The sequence below is a fragment of the Musca domestica genome, unplaced genomic scaffold, assembly GCF_030504385.1.
Source record: "Musca domestica strain aabys unplaced genomic scaffold, Musca_domestica.polishedcontigs.V.1.1 33, whole genome shotgun sequence".
In the NCBI taxonomy this organism is placed as follows: Eukaryota; Metazoa; Arthropoda; class Insecta; order Diptera; family Muscidae; genus Musca; species Musca domestica.
This window is the reverse complement of record NW_026712312.1, coordinates 8,751,394-8,772,187: the sequence shown is the minus strand read 5'-3', so window position 1 is coordinate 8,772,187 and position 20,794 is coordinate 8,751,394. Positions and strand designations below refer to the sequence as shown.

The 20,794-nt window shown below is 34.8% G+C and overlaps 2 protein-coding genes across 8 annotated transcripts in view; both read left to right on the top strand.

The window, feature by feature from the left end:
* LOC101894154 (actin-binding LIM protein 2) overlaps positions 1-20,794 on the top strand; it is a 48,510-nt gene that overhangs the window by 23,564 nt on the left and 4,152 nt on the right. For 3 of the 7 annotated variants that reach the window (XM_059125388.1, XM_059125389.1, XM_011293376.3), the window contains 7 exons: positions 10,115-10,425; positions 12,608-13,276; positions 14,178-14,234; positions 14,499-15,025; positions 15,087-15,260; positions 16,596-16,735; positions 20,459-20,565. In XM_059125388.1, coding sequence (XP_058981371.1) covers positions 10,115-10,425; positions 12,608-13,276; positions 14,178-14,234; positions 14,499-15,025; positions 15,087-15,260; positions 16,596-16,735; positions 20,459-20,565 — 1,985 coding nt within the window. Of the gene's footprint in view, positions 1-10,114; positions 10,426-12,607; positions 13,277-14,177; positions 14,235-14,498; positions 15,026-15,086; positions 15,261-16,595; positions 16,736-16,853; positions 17,075-17,145; positions 17,235-20,458; positions 20,566-20,794 lie in introns of those variants that run through there. The other 4 variants (XM_020036062.2, XM_059125390.1, XM_020036063.2 and 1 more) reach the window with 4 other exon arrangements.
* LOC131803743 (uncharacterized protein K02A2.6-like) lies at positions 1,571-6,103 on the top strand. The gene has a single exon (XM_059125387.1). It carries the CDS (start codon positions 1,883-1,885, stop codon positions 5,861-5,863), a length of 3,981 nt encoding a protein of 1,326 aa, XP_058981370.1. The 5' UTR covers positions 1,571-1,882; the 3' UTR covers positions 5,864-6,103.

Here is a 20,794-nt window from a genome sequence, read left to right as displayed (position 1 = left end):
ATATCCCGTATCTTGTGGCTTTTAAAGCGTATCGTAATATTACCTTATTCGAAATGGATGCACTCATGGTGGAGAGCATCAAAAGTTGAACCAATCTTTTTTATACTTTTTATATATAATCCGTTGTTATCCTATTGAAATAATCGTTTTAGCCATACATGACCGTTGGTTGTAATCTCGGTAGAGTATAAACTATTGATGATAGGAAGCTAGGATTTTGTGCAGAGCTGTCTTTTTGTCTGCAGTTTGAAGATAACGAATAGATTCCATCTAACGGTACCCTCCCATAAGACTTAAGTCACATTTTTAACTATACCCTCAGCCATATGGCTAGAGAAGGTATAAATCATTTGATACGGCCAACATCGAAATAACGGTTTTAGACCCTAGGTCTTATTGGACATTTGGAGTCGATCTAGCAATATTCATCCGTCCATCTATCTGGCTGGTGCGTACGATAACTATCGAAAGGAGTATTCGATTTGATTCAAACTTGGTACATCGTAATATTATTGTCAAACGAGTTTGGAGATAGGCAATATCGGTCCACTCCTTCTGGTACCTCCCCCCAAAATATCAACATTTTCAAAGAAAATATTTTGCTGCACAGAGAGAGAAAGGATGATCCGATTTTGATCCAATTTTGCTAATTCTATTTTTTGCATTAGGGCTATGTTAGGTTGAATAATCTCGGTCTACTCCTTCAAGTACCTCCCCCACAAAGGGTCAAAATTTTTGAATATCTATGAAGCTCATAAAACGTAAAAATAACATCCGATTCCATTCAGACTTTGTACATCTCAATATTTCCATCAACAGAAGATCTCTTATATAGATGGTATAGATCGGACGACTTCTTTTAGTACCTCCCTCACATAGGGTTCACGATTTAAAAAACAAAACGCGCAAAGAAAGTGAAATAAGCATACCTTATATATAGTTAAGGAATTAACCAAAAGAGTCCGAACCTAGCAGGTCGCAATATTTATATCACATTTATTTAAGTCTGACACGAAATGGGCAATATTGATCCATTCTTTCAGAACCTACTCGTCAAAAAATTGAATAATCATAACAGAAGTCTAAATATATTAGAATAATCGATCATTGGCTGGCTAAACAGTCTAATACTGTTTTACTGGTTGTTGTGAAAATTAGTTAATTTTTTGTTAATTTTTAATATTTTTATGTTGGCAACAAAGTGTTTGACTGAGCAAATAAATCTAGCGAGAATTTAACTACTCATACACATGTAAACAACAAAGGGGCCAGTAATTATAAATACGAGTGAGTGAGTGAGTGAACGATTCTCGAACAGGAGGAGAGCAAGAAAATTATGACATTGTTTGCTTTGCGCAATGATAAACTAATTCTAATGCAGTGATGTGTGAAAAAAAATATTTTCAAAAATAAAAAGCCGCTAAAGGTAAAAATATCCATACAAATTATCAGACCTGCATTGCGATACAATATTGCCTTATAGACAAAAACAAACATTTCCATTTTCAAAACAGAAACTGCATCGGAAAACACCCAACTTTTCTTCAGTATTTCTCCACTTCCCTGTAGTGTAGTCACGTACCTATATAATTATAAGATTATTTGTAACACCCTGTCTTTACAATGTATGTATATAAACCTGAACTTTAATAAATAGACGGCACTTGTTATCTTACCACACACACAACATGGTGTCAGGTGTTAAATGCCGCTAATTAAAAAAGTGGAAGTGGAAGTAAAGTGTCAAGTCAAAAAATTAAAATAAAAAGACAGTCAATTAAATGCAAATAAAAGTATTGCATAAAAAATAAATAAAAGTCCAGTCTAAATAAAGAAAAAAGTCGCAAAATAAATAAGGTCGGTGCAGTAAATAATTTGTGAAATGGCCCCAGAACACTCGTTAGCAGGAACGTCGTCCACTGCCCAGCAGCATGTTCCAGTCACAGCTGTAATAAAACCAATAGATTTAAAGAGTACAAATATGTCTGTCACATGGGATCACTGGTATAACCAATTTAAAATATATCTTCGTGCGTCAGATTTGGAAAAGCTGAGTGACCAGAGGAAAGTCGCATTACTTTTGCATTACATGGGTCCAGAAAGCTTAACAACATTCAATTCCTTCAACATTGATATTGATTCCATAAAATATGATGATCTCGTGAAAAAGTGGCAAAACTATTTTGTTCCAAAGAAAAATATTGCAATGGAGCGTCACAACTTCTTCTCCAGAAAACAACAAGAAGGTGAATCGCTGGATTCATATGTCACTGCCTTGAAAAACCTTAGTTTGACATGTGAGTTTGAGTCCCTGAGAGATGACCTTGTCAAAGATATTTTTGTTTGTGGTCTTCCTGGAGAACATCAGAATATCAAAGAAAGGTTGTTAAGTGAAGGAGATATTCAATTGGACAAGGCAATTGGCATAGCAAAAAGTATGATTTTGGCGCGAGAAAATGTACAACATTTAAAAAAGGCTGAGGAAGATATCCAGGTTAATTGGGTGAACAAAAAATCATATAAGCATAGTCAGCAGAAAAACTGTACCAAATGTGGACAAAAACACCGTAATAAATGCCCTGCAGAAAATGTGATATGTCATACATGTAAAAGAAGAGGCCACTTTGCAAAGATGTGCTATAGCAGAAAGCAACAACAACATCCTCAACAAAGTCAACAGCAAAGTCACCATCGTCAACAACAACAACGGTCAAGTGGAATAACGGCGAAATTCGTGAAGAAGATAGAAGCAAATGAAGAAGATGAACCAGAAGAACTTTTTGTTGGTACTCTATCTCACACTAAGGGAAACAAAGGAGAATGGAACATCTCAGTATGTATTGGCAACAAATCTGTTATACTACAAGTCGACACAGGAGCGCAAGCAAATATTCTCTCTTTGATGACAGCCGAGAATTTGAAGTTGGTGGACCGTATTAAAACTACAAGAGCGCACATTGTAGCTTTCAATGGAGAAGACATGCCGGTAGTTGGTAAAGTAGAAATTGAATTTAAGTATGATCTACACAATTACAATGCAACATTTTTTGTATTAGACTTGCCATGTAAAAATATTATAGGTCTACAGTTAGCAGAACAAATGTCTTTAATTAAAAAGGTGAATGCTGTGTCTTGTGGTGACATTTTAAAGAGATATCAAAACATTTTTGAAGGTTTAGGCGAAGTCAATACTAAATGTAAACTTGTAGTCAACCCTGATGTTGAGCCGGTTATAGATCCGCCTAGAAAAGTGCCATTTTCTTTACATACCGATTTAAAAAATGAATTAAAAAGAATGGAAAATTTGAAAGTCATAAAATTTGTAGAAGAACCAACAGAATGGGTAAACTCGATCGTTTTAGTTAGAAAGTCGAATGGAAAATTAAGATTGTGTTTAGACCCGAGGAGTCTAAATAAGGCTATATTAAGGCCACATTTTCCTTTTCCAGATATTGAATTTTGTAAAGCCCAATTGAGTGGTTGTAAATTTTTCAGTGTTTTAGATGCAAACAGTGGTTTTTGGATGTTACCATTAGACGAGGAGTCGTCAAAATTATGTACGTTTAACACTCCATTTGGTCGTTATAGATTTCTTCGTTTACCTTTTGGTATTAACGCTGCTCCAGAAATGTTTCATGGAGAGATGATAAAACTTTTCAGTGGTATTGGTGGTTTGATTATTTATATTGACGATTTCCTAATTTATGCCAAAACAAAGGAAGAACATGATAAAATACTTGAGGCAGTTCTTGAAAAAGCTAAAGAAGTAGGAGTCAAGTTCAATAAAGAAAAGTCAAAATTTTTTGTAGAAGAAGTCAAATTTATAGGTCATATTTTTAACAAAAACGGTGTCAAGGCAGATGAAGAAAAAATTAAAGCAATTGTCGATATGTCTAGTCCCAATAATAAAACAGAACTTCAAAGATTTTTAGGAATGATTAATTATTTTGGCTCATATATTCCAAATTTGTCTGACAACAACAAACATTTGAGAGAGCTATTGAAGAAAGATATAGAATGGCATTGGAATAAAAATCATGATGATGAATTCAAAAAATTAAAATGTGCTTTGACACAAGCTCCACTTTTAACATATTTTAATCCATTAAAAACCTTGACTTTAACAGTGGATGCTTCAAAGAATGCAGTTGGTGCTGCTATACTTCATGACCGTCGTCCGATTGCGTATGCTTCCGCGTCTCTTACCGAGGCACAAACAAGGTACGCACAGATAGAAAAGGAATTGTTTGCAATTTTATTTGGTTGCACTCGTTTTCATCAATTTGTATATGGTATGAAACAAGTAATTGTCGAAACAGACCATAAGCCATTAGTCTCTATTTTTAATAAACCGTTATACAAAATCCCAGCTAGGCTTCAGAGATTCATGTTACGGTTACAGTGTTATGATTTTGATGTAAGATACAAACCAGGAAAATACCTATACGTTGCAGATACATTGTCGAGGAATGCTCTTAAAGAAACTGTTTTAGATGAAATTGATAACGAGGCGTCATTACATATTGATTTAATAAAATCATATATTGATATTCCTTTTTCTAATGCAAATGAAATTGCAAACCATACAAAATCAGATGAAGTATGTCAGAAACTAATTAATTATATTTTAAATGGATGGCCCAAACACAAAAATAAAATTGAACCTAATTTAGTGCCATATTTTAAAATTCGTCATAATTTGTCTGTAATTGAGGAAGTAATTCTAATGGAAGATAGAATTCTAATTCCCAAATTATTAAGAAAAGAAATTTTGAGTCGCATACATGTTAGTCATATGGGAATTCAACGTACTCAAAATCTTGCGAAAGAGACTGTTTATTGGCCGAATATAAACACAGATATTTTCAACCTTGTTTCAAATTGTGAAATTTGTTTAAAGTTTCAAAATTCACAATCAAAAAATGAAATGATGTCTCATGACATAATTGATATTCCATGGTTTAAATTGGGATGTGATTTATTTGAATATGGAGGTAAAACATATTTATTGATAGTAGATTATTTTTCTAAATATTTTGAGGTCTCATTATTAAATACAGGCTACAGCAGCTCACAGGTTATTGTTAGCCTTAAATCTATTTTTGCCCGACATGGTATACCACAGTATTTGATAAGCGATAATGGACCACCATTCAACTCAAAAGAGTTTAAAAATTTTTGTTCATCCTGGGGTATAATACATAACACATCTAGTCCTTATATGCCGAGGTCAAACGGACTCGCTGAAAGATCAATACAAATAATGAAAAATATTTTAAAAAAGTCTTCAGAAACAAATGATGATCCGTATTTGTCCCTTTTGCATTATAGGACTACACCCAAAGGAAAATTACCTAGTCCGTCCGAAGTATTGATGTCCAGAAAATTGCGTACTAATCTTCCTATACTTACATCTAAATTAGAGCCCCTTCTCATAAATAAGCAGGAATATATTCGAGATTTGAATAATTTTACCTATAAAAGTACTGATCGTTTTAACAAAACTGCGAAGAAATATAAAAACGTGAATATTGGCGATAAAGTAATGTTTAAAAGAAATCCTTCGTCATTTTGGTACCCTGCAGAAATCACTGAGAGCTCAAACGAACCAAGATCTTATGTTGTTAGGGATGAAGAGGGCAGAAGGTATAGAAGAAATGAAGAGCACATACGGGTTAGAAATGAAATTTCAACACCACCAGATAATGATTTTGAAAATGAAACAAACAATATACAGCAATCACCTAATGATAGAAATGATATTGAAAATTATAACCCAGTTCAAAGATCTAATTTAGAAAATAATGTTTATACAACTCGAGCTGGCAGAAATGTTAAACCGCCTTCAAGGCTTAATCTTTAAGTACAATAATTACATATTCTTGCACTTTATGAAATACATATTTTGAAAAACTTTATGAACTTTTTAACATGTAATTAAAACAAGTTTTTGGAATTAAAACTGAATTATAAAAAAAGGGAGATGTAGTGTAGTCACGTACCTATATAATTATAAGATTATTTGTAACACCCTGTCTTTACAATGTATGTATATAAACCTGAACTTTAATAAATAGACGGCACTTGTTATCTTACCACACACACAACATTCCCCCTCTCTTTTTTTAAAAGAGGTGTCACACACAATTCAAAATACATAAAAATACAACGCAAGCCACTTCCATAGTCATAAATCACATGAAAATGTTCCAATTCCGCTCAAACATTTGTTGTAATTATTTTCTGTTTATTGTTGCTGCATAGTCAGCCACCGGCTGTCTTCCATCAGGGGGCTACAGGCCCTTGAAGTGTATTTTTGAAAAATGCCCATAAAAGTCGGGAAATGAGTCAATTTTTCAAGATCATAATCGAGCACAAATGTACGATGCCTGGCAGGAATTTCATAATCAACAGCCGCATCTGAAGGCCGTCAAAAATCCCTTAAGATTTGTGTGTGAACATAAAATAGACCAAGCACTTGTTAAAAATAGAATTTGTTAATTGTTTTAAGAGGGCTTCGGCTGAGGGCTCTCCCTCATTCCATAGCTTGTTCCAGCAAAGCACCGTCGACCTTTGATCAACATCCAAATGAACGAAAGCAGCAAAGAAAAACAATAAACTTTTGCTTCCATTGTTTTGTTTACACCATCACCACCACCACCACCATGGTTCAATGAGGTATTCCGAACACTCAATGATGTGTTTACATGGGGTTTGGGAAAAAATGAATGCTGTAATAACAAACATTGCTTTACATGTGAAATGTTTTCATTGGTACAAATAAAAATTAACCAAAAATTATCGAATTGTTCTGATGAGATTATTTAAAGTTTCAGGTCCTTATTTCTACGCAATTACTCTATGGAAATCCTCCTTTGGGTGGGTACTTAATGAGTGTTAAATAATAATAAATATTCAAGTTTTTATTTTCAAAACAGAAAAAAAAATCTCACATATTTTCTGAGGTTTGAGTTTCTTTTTCATTTCCAAAAAATAAATAAAAAGGCCAGTTGAGAATCTTTTTGCAATGAGACTTTCAATTTGTGTAATTATATGCATGGAGACAAATTAAACAAACAAATTGTACTTGTTTTGCAGTAATTGTCAATAAAGACGGCTATAGAGGCAGATATACGCTCAAACACACACACAGAGATGCGCGCACTCACACACACACTGCCAGAAAAGCAAAACGTTAAATAATTAGTTGAACTTTCCTAATTGAATAAGCAACAATTGTACAACAAACAAAAAAGTTGTATGCATCCACATACGAGTACATACATGGTCAAAAGCCGGCCGCGCCAGACAAAATGACAGTCGGATAAAAACATTTTAACGAGGATGGTAAATAAATTATATGAAAAAAATAAGAAGTGGGTTCACACAAATAAATATTTAATAAATTTTTACAAATAAAAAAACCTATAAATGTTTTGCTATAGCCTTGTATGGGGGCTGATTTTCGGTATTTTGGTGGTTTCGGTCCTTAATTATCAGGCAAATCAGTTGTAATTTGACATTTACGGTTCTCAGTGGTCAGGATAATTTCAAAATATATCCGATATTATTATGTAATTTGGATTTAGCTTAATCCCTTAAAGATGCTATTTTATTTGCGGAAGTGAATCATAGCAAGCAATACGAGCGTTCGTTCAGATGACGAATCCTGCAAGGTTTTATTGAATTTACACACGACTTACAAGTCGCATTTCAATACTAAACTGCCTGGCCTTCTACTCGCTCGTATTTATAAATCCTCCTCTATACACAATCTATTTAGCACACAGCTTTACTTTACCTCTTTACCAATCAATGTTAACAAGTCGCATTTCAATATTGGACTGATAGGCCTCCTACTCGCTCGTATTTATAGCTCCTCTAAACAGGGAAGTTTCGAGAATCCCCATCCGGGATATTGTATAATATTCCAATGTATTGGCAACCACGTGCATTTGACAAAGCTCTTACACACATACACAAACAAACGAATGCACGTAAACAACAAAGGATGCAGTAATTATAAATACGAGTGAGGCAGAGAGAACAATTTATGACGCCACAATGGAAACTTTAAAGCGAAGACTGACACATAAAGAATAAGGTATGGTAAAGAAAAAAACAACAATAACAATAGAAAAATAAACATAAAAAATAAAAAAAGCAATAGAAGATGGAATTAGTTGTTGTTGTAAACTATCAATAACAAGGAAAATAGCAGTTATTTCGGCCGGTCCGAATTTTGAATTCCCTCCATAATTTTGTAATTTTCCAAAAAAATAAAATTCGTTAAAAATTCTGTTCAAATCTCAAAAATACCGAATATAGGAAGTCGCCGTTATATTGAAATCCATACGAAGACGTGGATAGACAACTTTTGTCATAGGCCGTTACAATATTCAAACACGAAACTTGGCAAAAAATCCGGTGAATAATGTAGCTAAAATCATCAAAATACGGAATATAGGAAGGTACCGTTGTATGGGGGCAATACGAAGACCTGGACCTGCATACACAATTTTCTGTCCCACGCTGTAGTACCCATAAGGAACTTCAAATACGAAATTAGAAACAATTTCGGTGAATAATGTCGCTAAAATAATCAAAATATGGAATATAGGGAGGGACCATTATATGGGGGTCATACGATATCGTGGACCTATATAGACAATACTCTTCCAGAAGGTAAAAGTCTCAGCAGAAACTCCCTGTATGGATTTTCAAACAATTCCATTGAAAAATTTAGCTACAGTCATCAAAATACGGAATATCGAAAGAAGTCCCCGAAGAACTGGACCTGCATGGACAATTTTTTGTCACAGGCTGTAGTACCCATTGAGAATTTTAAATACAAATTTGAAACATTTCCGGTGAATAATGTAGCTAAAATCATACCGTTTTATGAGGCTCTATGACATCGTGGGCCGATGTAGCCCATCTTCGAACTTGACCTGCCTACAGACAAAAGACTGACCTAAGCCAAATTTTAGCTTCCTATCTTAATTCATTTTGACTCTAGCCTGATTATAACAGACGGACGGACGGCTAAATCGTCTTAGAATTTGACATTCCGGAGTGGTCTAACTCCTTGGAAATGAAATACTTACCTCATGCAAATCTAACAATCTTGGTGGTCAAGTTGACGAGCAACAAGGAGGAGCAAGCGGTTGATGTGTATGTCCCGAGTTTCAAACAAGAGACGAGGACTATTTGGTACGTGGGAGATAAAATCTAGAATTTTTCTCAGATATAGATCCCATTGCCATCAATAGGTTTTGCTAAAAGCAGCTCCTGACATGGCAAACATACCTAACCTATCTGTAAATACTTCTTCTCAGCATGAACAATGAACACATTGGATCAAAGAGCTCAGAGTGAAGCAGCAACCAAAACAAAACCGTGCCCCATGATTTTCAGGGGTTTTGGTCTCAATTCAACTATAATTTGATATTCCTGTTTCCTTCTGAATAGTATAACTTCAATATAATTATAATGTAAAGATTAGTTAAAATTTTTACCAGATATAGACTGAGCAACAAATAATTTTAATTTACTTCTAAACTCATCCTGATAAAATGATGATCAAATGTCGAGCGGAGAGAGCCTTCAACATGTTGCAAACTTTGAAGCTACTGGAGTAGTTTCGAAGATTATTTTGTTGGCACAGGACTAATAAGACTCATTGGTACTGATAGGAGTAATTTTTCATAACATGATGGGTTTATATTTTTGTCTGCTAAACTGACTGACCGCTTTCGTTGCGTATGCGAATTTATGTTTTTTTTTATAGAGATTTAAAAAAAAAAAAAACAGGATGACATTATGATTTTTCCAATTTGGTCATGCCGCACTCTTCCCCTTGGCATATGTATGTATGTGTGTGACACATACTTGAGCATTCGACAAACAAATAACGATGACTTCAACTAGTTACTATATACATATATACATTTGCGTTTTGCATATCAGTGATGAGCTAATCGTTAGCATATCGTCCGTAATGAGCTACTCCTACTCCACCTCCTTGATTTTCAAATCTATGCTAATTGCCTTTTCCTCAAAACTAACCAACCATTTTCTCTTCTTTGTTTTTTTCTTTTCTCCATCATTACAGGCAAGCAAAAAATTTATTGCGCCAAATGCGATAAAAAATGTTCGGGCGAGGTGTTACGTGTTGCCGATAAGCATTTCCACAAGGCCTGCTTTCAGTGCTGCCAATGTAAGAAGTCACTAGCCTCCGGTGGTTTCTTTACCAAAGATGGTGCTTACTATTGTATACCAGACTATCAGCGTTTGTATGGAACGAAGTGTGCTGCCTGTTCGCAATATGTCGAGGGCGAAGTGGTCTCAACAATGGGTAAAACCTATCACCAAAAGTGTTTCACATGTTCCAAATGCAAACAGCCCTTCAAGTCGGGCAGTAAGGTAAGAAAAATCTCTTCATATATATGTATGTGGTTTTTTTAATTGTTTCAAATCGTAGGAATATTTTATTTAATGCCATTTTCCGTTCATATTGAGTCAAATCATAAAATAATAAAAAAAAAACTACTCCATAAAAAACAGTAAGGAAAAGTCAAGTCGGGCGGAGCCGACTATATGATATCCTACACCATTATGCATATTTAGTAGAGCTCCCGTAACAAAAGAATTTATTGAAAGTAGATCATACCACCTATCAACATTTGCCTTAGAGCAGATTTTCACTAAATTTTACGGATACATTGTAAACTTTTATACCGAATAACATTGCTATATAGTTCCTGACATCACTTCGAGAAGGATTATGTTAAAAAATATATATCGGAGCCGAGTTCCACCAAATGGAAACGAGCGTCCCGAAATTCACTCCATTTGAGCCGTTATCTGCACAATAAACACCACATATATATATATATATATATATATATATATATATATATATATATATATCTGTTACCAAATATCATTGTGGTCGAGTGCACATTACGAATCTGAGGGACTAAAACACAAAATCGGATGTACTTGCTTCTAGACTTAATTCGGTCGGATATGCCAAAAATTCAGGACTTTTTGACAGATATTGGCCATTTAGTATGCAATTAACCCGAAATCTGCTGAAGATATATATGGGAGCTATATCCACATATGAACCGCTCTCCATAAAATTTGGCAGAGGTATTTCTGTGCTGTATCTGATATCTGGTACCAAATAGCTTTGTCGTTAAATACACATTACGAATGTGAGGGACTTAAACACCAAATCGGATGAAATATATATGGGAGTTATAGCTATATTTGAACCGATTTTCACCGAATTTCATGTACTTGCTTCTAGACTTAATTCGGTCGGATATGCCAAAATTCAGGTATTTTGGACTGATATTGGTTATTTGGTGCACAATTAACCCGGAGTCGGTTGAAGATATATGGGGGCTATATCCAAATCTGAACCGATTTTGACAAAAATTTGATACACTTATTTCAGAACTGTATCTGATACCTGGTACCAAATATCATTGTTGTGGAGTGCATATTACGCATGTGAGGGACTTAAAACCCCAAATCGGATGAAACATATATATGGGAGCTATAGCTATATCCAAACAGATTTCAACCAAATTCTTCTTCTGAAATCGTTGAGATGTACCAAAATTCAGGTCATTTGGACTTATATTAACCATTTGGTGCACAATAAACCCGAATTCGGTTGAAGATATCTAAATCTATTCCGATTTTCACCAGTTTCAATCGGGTTCGTCCTTGGGCCAAACAAATATTGTTAGGAAAATTTGAGCTCAATCGGAGCTCAAATGCAACCTGCAGACGGGCTGCATAAATCGACTCAGAAAGTGATTCTAAGAAGATCCTTAAAAGTAACTATGGGTCTACCTCGCTTTCTTCTCCATGTTACAAACAAATGCACAAAGACATAATACCCTTACCACTATTTGGTGTGGGGCATAAACAGCAACTCCATAGAAATAAATCAGAAAACTTAATCTATTTCTATTGATAGTTGTTGAATAATACACTTTGGATAGTAAGCCGATGGACGTGAAAATATTTAATTTGTAAAACAATTTATCCTTTTTCCATTCTTATCTACCCGAAGAATATAATTTTTAAAATGAAATCTGATGTTGTTCTAGCAGTTGTTAGATTAACTTGAAAAAATGCAACTAATCCCTATCCCGATTGCCATAAGAGTAAACTCGATTCCATAATTTTTATAATTATGCAGAACTATTTTTATTTTAAAACTCATATTCAGCCCCTTGAATTGGCATTTTGCATTCTCGAAACATTTGTAGACAATTGCACTTCACTTCGTCGGTTTCATAGATAAAAAATTCTATTTTCCTTCTGTGTTATTATCAAATAACACATAACACAATAATTGACGTCACAAGTTACTCACACTTACTTTAAAATAGTCTTTCCAACTCTATCGTTCGACCATGCTAGCAAACCCTCTTAAGTTTTTCTTTGTTTATCAGTCTGGCAAAAAATTTATGTTGCCATTAGAGAATATCTCTTTCGCACAATCTCATATTGTATGCAATCTAAACAGTTGACTCTTAATAGAGAATGTTAATAAATCTCCCCCTTTCGTTTCCATTTTTAGGTAACTAATACAGGAAAAGAGGTGCTCTGCGAATCATGTGTCTCCGGAGGTACTGGTGCTGCCACATCACCCACACGCCAAGTTAGCGGCAAGGATGGCACAACCTCTCCACCACCTGTTGTCGAGTCACCGACCAGGGCAACCGCCCACCAACAAATGACCAGTGGTGTTGTATCAGATAAAGCGCATTTGAAGGAGGACTACGATCCAAATGACTGCGCCGGCTGTGGTGAAATGCTAAAAGAAGGACAAGCTCTGGTGGCTTTGGATCGGCAATGGCATGTTTGGTGTTTCCGTTGTAAATCCTGCAAGGGAGTCCTCAATGGTGAATACATGGGCAAAGATGGTGTGCCGTATTGTGAAAAGTGCTATCAAAAGTTATTCGGCGTTAAGTGTGCCTACTGTAATCGTTTCATTAGCGGCAAGGTATTGCAGGCCGGCGAGAATCACCATTTCCATCCGACATGTGCCCGTTGTACCAAATGTGGTGACCCGTTCGGCGATGGCGAAGAAATGTATTTGCAAGGCGGTGCCATATGGCATCCACGTTGTGGTCCAGGACCAAATGAATCGGGTTTGATATTGAATGGCTGTGGAGGTGGCGTATCAAATGGAAACTTTACAGACACAGAATGCGATCGTATGAGTTCGAGTGCTTTAAGTGACATGGTAAGATTCGGCGAATGTGGGACAATTTAAAAAAGAAAGAAACAATTTAGCACAAGTATCGGCAGGTTCCAATATTTTATGTATTAATGAACTCCTTTTGTGTGAAAACTTTAAATGAATTTAACGTTAAAAGTTCGTTCCATGCTTTCTTACTTTAATCATTTCATTCTTAATACCGAAGCTTCCAAGGCCAATTAATAATATATAGCTTCCAAAGAATAAAAAACTTATTTAAGTTCCCTTTTCTCTTGAATAAGTTTGTTATGTATCCGTCCATTCGATTCGATCGGTAGTTTCAAATCATTTACTCGAATAATAAATAAAAAATCGAATAAAAAAGTATTGCAAACAATTGTTACAAATTGTAACTCTGAAAGATGTTCTCAATCGATATCCTATCTATCGACTACTAGTTTACCAAAAAGTTTTCACACAAAAAGCGTTTCCATAGAAACGGAAAACAATTTGTTTTAACTTTTTTGTGCATCCAAAAGTAACCAAACAAATCACCTCACAGCTGGCTGTACAAAGATACCAGAAATCACCTTTTGCTACTAATGTTGTTCTCTACTCTCCTCATCACCATGCTATAGGAACATCGACCAGGGCATGGTGCTGTGCCCCAAAACTTACAAATCACTCATTACACAAACACAAATAACAACCAAATCACCATCACCCCCAACCCCCTAAAAGTTTATCACACACACACACACTCCAAACATATCCATCAAAAATCATTAATTGTTTTTTCTTTTTTTTCACATCTTTTTGGAATTATTTTTATTAATAAGCAAATGTGCATTCTTTCGAATAATTAATTACATGATTTATTTTTATTTGTTTCACACCATTTTCTGAGCTTGCAAGATTTTCTTTTTGTTTTTTGTTTTGTTTACAGTACATAAGATCCCGAACGCCGAGTTTTAATGGTTCCGTATATTCCTCTAGCCGCAAGGTTTGTTTTTTGATTTATCATTTTGAAACTGATTTTTATTTTTTTTTTATTTGAAACGAAAAAATAAAACCAACTTTTGTTTCCTTTTGCTTTTGTATGCCTTGACTATCACTCTCACTTACTAACGAGTTCGTTCAATTCAAATATAATGAAATTCACAGAAAAGTAGAGAGTATATATTTTTATGAAATCAATCAAATCATGATTTCAATACAGCTCCAATGTTGAATCACGTCTAACATATTTTCAATCTCTAAATTACAGCACTATCGTACAGTGAGTCCTGGTTTGATTCTGCGAGAATACGGTCGCCATGGTGGCGAGGACATTTCTCGCATATACACATACAGCTATTTGACCGATGCTCCCAACTATCTACGCAAACCCATTGATCCCTATGATAAGACCCCGTTGTCGCCACACTTCCATAGACCATCATCGTATGCTACCAGCACTGCCGGTTCTGTGGCGGGTAGTAGACCACCATCACGACCTGGCTCCCGTACACGTAGTGCTATGAAAGTGTTGGTTGATGCCATACGCTCGGAAACACCACGACCAAAGAGTCCTGCCATGAACAATGAAGAGCCCATAGAACTGTCACACTACCCAGCCGCTAAGAAGCCACCACCAGGTGAAAAACCCAAAATCGAACGGGATGATTTCCCAGCACCACCATATCCTTACACAGATCCTGAACGTAGACGTCGCTACAGCGATTCCTACAAAGGTGTGCCCGTATCTGATGATGAAGATGATACCGAAAATAAAAATGGAGAACAAGAAGAAGAGTATGTTGATTGGGAAACACATTTTGATTTGATCTAACCAAATTATCCCTTACAATTTCAGTCGTTTACAACGCGAAGCCAAGGAATTGGAAAAACTAAATTCTGGCATTGGGGCAGCTATTGCTAAAGATTTAAAAGAGACAGCTAAATATCGCAAATGGAAGCAACAGAATTTAGATCCAAGGAATGCATCACGTACAGCATCAGCAAATAAGGAACCTTTAAATAAATTAAGGTGAGTGGACTATGCTGCCTCAGGAACTTGTCCTTACATCAGTATACCTATTTTGAAGAGTTGTATCCAATATAGGTTGGGTTAAATGATGGGTAGTTGTCTAGTTATAACTACTTCAACCGGACACCTGCTGGTCCCTTTTTTTCATCCTTAATTTTAAATATTTATAAAAGAAAAGAGGGAAACAGAAGAAAAAAGATGTGTTGTTAAGTCACTTAGTGTTGGACAGTGGAAGACTAAGTGCTTGACCGTTTCTTCTCATCTTGACAGATTATGCAGTGTATCGATTTCAGTGTCGTCACCTCAGTTAGAAGACAAGGTCCTTATGTTACAGTGACCTGTGATGATTCCCTTTGACCAGAAATGGTCAAAATTTTGAATAATTATAACTCTTATAAAATATCATGTAATAGCCTGATTGTCTTCAAATTACACACATCACAATATTTTTATTAAACCAAGGTCTGGTGTGAAGATGAAATGTATCGGCCCACTCCTTCTGGCACCTCCCCCACAAAGGGTCAAAATTTTTACCCTTTCCATGAAGCTCATAAAACGGAAAAGTAACATCCGATTCCATTCAGACTTGGCACATCTCAATATTTCTATTAGCACAAGATCTATTATAAAGATGGTAGTGGTCGGACCATTCCTTTTGGTACCTTCCCCACAAAGGGTCAAAGTTTTGAATAACCAAATCAATCATAAAATCGGAAATAAGCATCCGATTGTCTTCAAATTACACACATTACAATATTTTTATTAAAGCAAGGTCTGGTGTAAAGATGGGATATGTCGGTCCACACCATCTGGTACCTCCCCTACAAAGGGTCAAAATTTTGAATATCCATAAAGCTCATTTCGGACCTCCCCCAATAAGGCGTCGAGATTTTGAAAAACAAAACGTTTAAGGAAACCAAAATAAGCATCCAACTCTCTTTAAATTTCACACACCAAAACTTTTTTGCCTACACAAGATCTGTTGTGAAGATGATATATATCTGCGAACCCCTTCTGACACCTTACCCACAATGGGTCACAATTTTCAATACTTTTATCTGTCATAACTTGCGGAACAATCATCGATTCTTTACAACTTGCTATGTCGAAATATTTCTCTCAAACAGAAACCTGAGATGAATATGGAATTTATGATTTCACATTAAATTGGACATTAATATTCGATTTTCTTCTAATTTTGCCCATACCAATATTTTTAAACTGCCCCTACTTAACTATTCCATATATTTGAGCTCGGATTTATTTGTAAAGTTGTTTCCTTTCCTACCCAATATTAACTGGATTAGAACGGTAATTAAATAAATCTTGTTTCAGATACGAATCACCAATTGGAGCATCACCATCACGAAATTTGGATCATCAAAAACCCTTCTACGAAGAGGATATGTTCGATCGTTCAACGAGTTACCGTGGATCCCTGGGCAAATCATTGGGCAATGCACCCAGCTATAACGGTAAGTTCACCGCATGTGCTGATAATAATTGATAATTATATAAAAACTATGGTCAATCTTACCACCACTTCTACTCTGCTAAACGAATACAAACAAAATACTCAAAAATATTGTACAGAGAACAAAATGTTGAAAGCCAAAACACCCTCCACAGATTCTACCTTTTAAAGCTACAGCGAAACGATACTCCATAAGTCTGTCGTTAGGCTTTAACAAAGCTTTGGGTTTATTGTTTTCCTCTTTTAAAAACTGTTTATGTATTTATTTTTTTATTTATGACTTTTATTCTTAATTTTCTTTTCGATTTTATTTTGGCAACAAATTTTCTTATGTTTTTGTTGGGGTGTTTGTTTTCGAAAACCGTTCCCAATTTGCAAATAAAACGAATTGAAAACTTGTAAACAACACAGCTATACATTCCTACCGATCACCACCAAAACCTGGATATGGATTTAAAACTTCAACCTTGCCGCCGTATATTCGTAATGGCTATTCTTCAGTAAGTGTGAATAAATCTCTTAACTTTCCCAAACTAGACAACGAATGCAACAGTCAAGCAATATCGAATAAGAAAGCACACATCGCCACTAGCTAATTTACTACTTATGGTCTCAAGACTGCAAAACTCTGCTTCCAAACGTACCTGTTAATGCTGTGTTACTACTCAAAATCTAACTCTAATTTAAGCCTAAATGCGGTTGTCTTCTGTCGGTTGTTGGTATTGTGTTTTGGCTGCTACTACTCACTCACAAACTCCTCTACTAGCATACAACTTTATGGTCTGGTCATTTCTTTTCATAATGTTTTTTTTGTTATTACATCATCATTATCATCATTCCATGACATTCACTCTGTCAAATTGAAACTCATAAAATTACAACATAATTTATGGACTACATCATCACTTTCCTCTTTTTCCAGTGAAAAAAATTTATGATTTAATAATGGTATTATTTAATATTTTTAACACTAATACCAAAAAAAAAAGGGAAAAACATAAAATTTTTTTACAAAGTCGTGCGTATGAATACGCACCACTTAAGGAGGAAGATTATATGGGAAAATTATAATACCACAAATCAAAGAATTATTACAACGGATATGAATATTAATTTATTTTATAATTGAGCTATAATATATATTACTATTCTTTAGAAAAGTTGCGTTTTAAATTGAAAACTAAAAGGTTTATTTTTAAAAATTAAAGAATTATATTAAAAAATTACTACTATTAAAAATAACTTAAGAAAATTAATATTTTGGTTCCCCAACCAAATAAGAAATCTGGAAAAGAACAGTTCAAATTTGTTAAAAAACAGAATTTATATACATTAAAGTGCAAAGACAGGATGCAAATTTATACATCAAGCTTTTAAAAAAATAGTCATTAGTTTAAATTTAAAATACATTACTCAAACGAAAATAATTATGTACTGCCCTTTTAATAACCATGGGAAAAATAGTAGGATTCGGCTCTTCAGATGCGCCATTAAGGAGAATCCCAAAAACAGCTGAGTATGCTGAGAAAACTGCTCATTTGGGAACCATTAGTGAAATGCTTGGAAAACTGTTATATCTTTATACCCCCCGCCGTGGAAAGGGTGTTACAAACATTCCCTAAATATTCATCGTAGACCCCATAAAGTACATATATTCATGATTAAAATGGCATAAAATTCAAAGTCGATTTCCGTCTGTTGAAATCACGATAGAGCGCACATTATTTGACGTAGAGCTTAAAAATTTGCCAGAACAATTTGTATTGTGTCTAGGATGGTTGGTACTGAAGATGAGATATATCGGTCTACGTTGTGGTATATTCCCCATATAACGGTACCTCCCGATATACCGTATTTTGATAATTTTTGCCACAGTTTTCCACGAATTTTTCTAAAAATTGGTATTTGTAGGTCATATGGATTCTGGCTCCTGTGGCGGAACATGGTATATGTAGATCAAGTATTATATATGGCCCCCATATAACATTACCTCCCGATAGTCCACGTTTTAATGATTCTTGCCGCATATTTCCACGGATTTATATAAAAATTGGTATTTGTAGTTTGAAATGGGTTCTAGCTTCCATAGCGGAACATGGTATAAATAGGTGCACGTTTTAATATAGCCCCCATATAACAGTACCTCCCGATAGTCGGTGTTTTGATGATTTTGCCACATATTTCCACAGATTTGTATAAAATTTGGTATTTGTAGTTTGAAATGGGTTCTAGCTTCGGTGGCGAAACATTGTATATATAGGTCCCCATATAAGGGTACCTCCCGATATTCGGTATTTTGATGATTTTTGCCACATATTTCCACAGATTTGTATAAAAATTGGTATTTGTAAAACATAGGTCCTCCACGTTTTAATATATCCCCCATATAACGGTACCTCCCGATATTCGGTATTTTGATGACTTTTGCTACATTTTTTCACGGATTTGTCTAAAAATTTAAATTTTTAGGTCATAATGGGTTCTAGCTCCGGAGGCGAAACATTGTATGTATAGATCCATGGTATGGTATAGCCCCCATTTTTTCCAGGGGACAATGGTATTACTGGCATTTGTTGTTTAAAGTTGGATACGTTTGAATTTCGATACTTTTATACAAAAATGTTTTCTTCAATGGTGGAGGGAATTAAAAGTTCGACCCGCCCGAATTTAATATTTTTTACTTGTTTTTATTTTATTTAAATTGTTTTGGGTTTCTTTTTCTGGACAGAGAAAGGACAATGTATATCGAAAATTAAATTTATATATAATGTGGGATGAATTACAATATTGTAAAGGAAATTTTTTAAATTTAAAGTTTTTATTGAAAAAAAATCATTCATATAATCATGTACTACTGCTGTAAATTATTTCACCGTATTCGTTTGACTTTAACTTTATATATTCCATAAATCATGCTTCTTTTCCTCTATTTTTTAATGCCGCCTAATAACAAAAAACATAAACACATTTACGGAAAAATCAACAAACCATAATTCGGGTGATAATCACTTAAACGTGAAAATAAATATGGAACATTCTCGGCTGTTTTCTCCCACAAAAAATAAAACAAACGTCATCATGTGCAATGTGTATCTTGGAACTAATGAAACTATATTGTTTAACAACTCTACTAAAAATGCGGTGCCTTTGGTGAATACAAATACAAAAAATAATAACTATTTTCTGTAACGAATGTGCACAATTATAAAAAAAACTAATATTTTTGTTATTACCTTTCCTCCAAAATGAAAACAAAAAAATAAAAACCAAAAATTGCCATGTATTTGTAAATATCATCAACGTTATAAACTACAACACTCTCATGTATTCCATTTGACAAAATACTCACACACATAAAAACTACTGCCATTACCAACAACCACAACAACACACAAACTAAATGAAATATTTTTGTCAACGACAACTACATCCCGACGATCATCAACATCATTATCATCATGGTCACTACAAATAATACATACCAATGACAACAACAACATCATCAAATGCACTTTGGAACATCATAACAATCATCAACATTTTACCACCCACCCAACCCACACTCATCTAATCACTTCCACATCGCTGCCGGAACCATTCAAACATGCATGTCCGTTGTTTTGTGTTTTTTATTGTGTTATCGTTGTTGTACTCTTGTGTAATGCCTTTACCTATTATGTGTCCGCGCCTCTCTCGATATTCTGTCTGACATTCCACTATTCAGTGGTAAGCTCTCTTCGTCATGTCCCCAAACCTGGATACGGCTTAGCTCCACGTTCCCACACTTTCAGTTCAACCACATCAGCCGGCGCCATGATGCACGGCGTCACCGTAAGCGCTTTATATTCATTCAGTATTTTTGTAGACCATATACATATATATACAAACAACGTACATATATACATTTATATGCGGTAGTTGTTTAAGCATTACATTTGCGGCTTGTTATTAAATATTTTTGTACACCAAACAAACCACATTCGCACTTAATTTTTAATTTGCATTATTTGCCTTTTTTTTGGTTAATTTGCTTTTTTAATTATTTTTATTTGTAAATTGT

Coding starts and splice junctions, on each gene's coding strand:
- LOC131803743 (XM_059125387.1), top strand. CDS start 1,883: ATGGCCCCAGAACACTCGTTAGCAGGAACGTCGTCCACTGCCCAGCAG.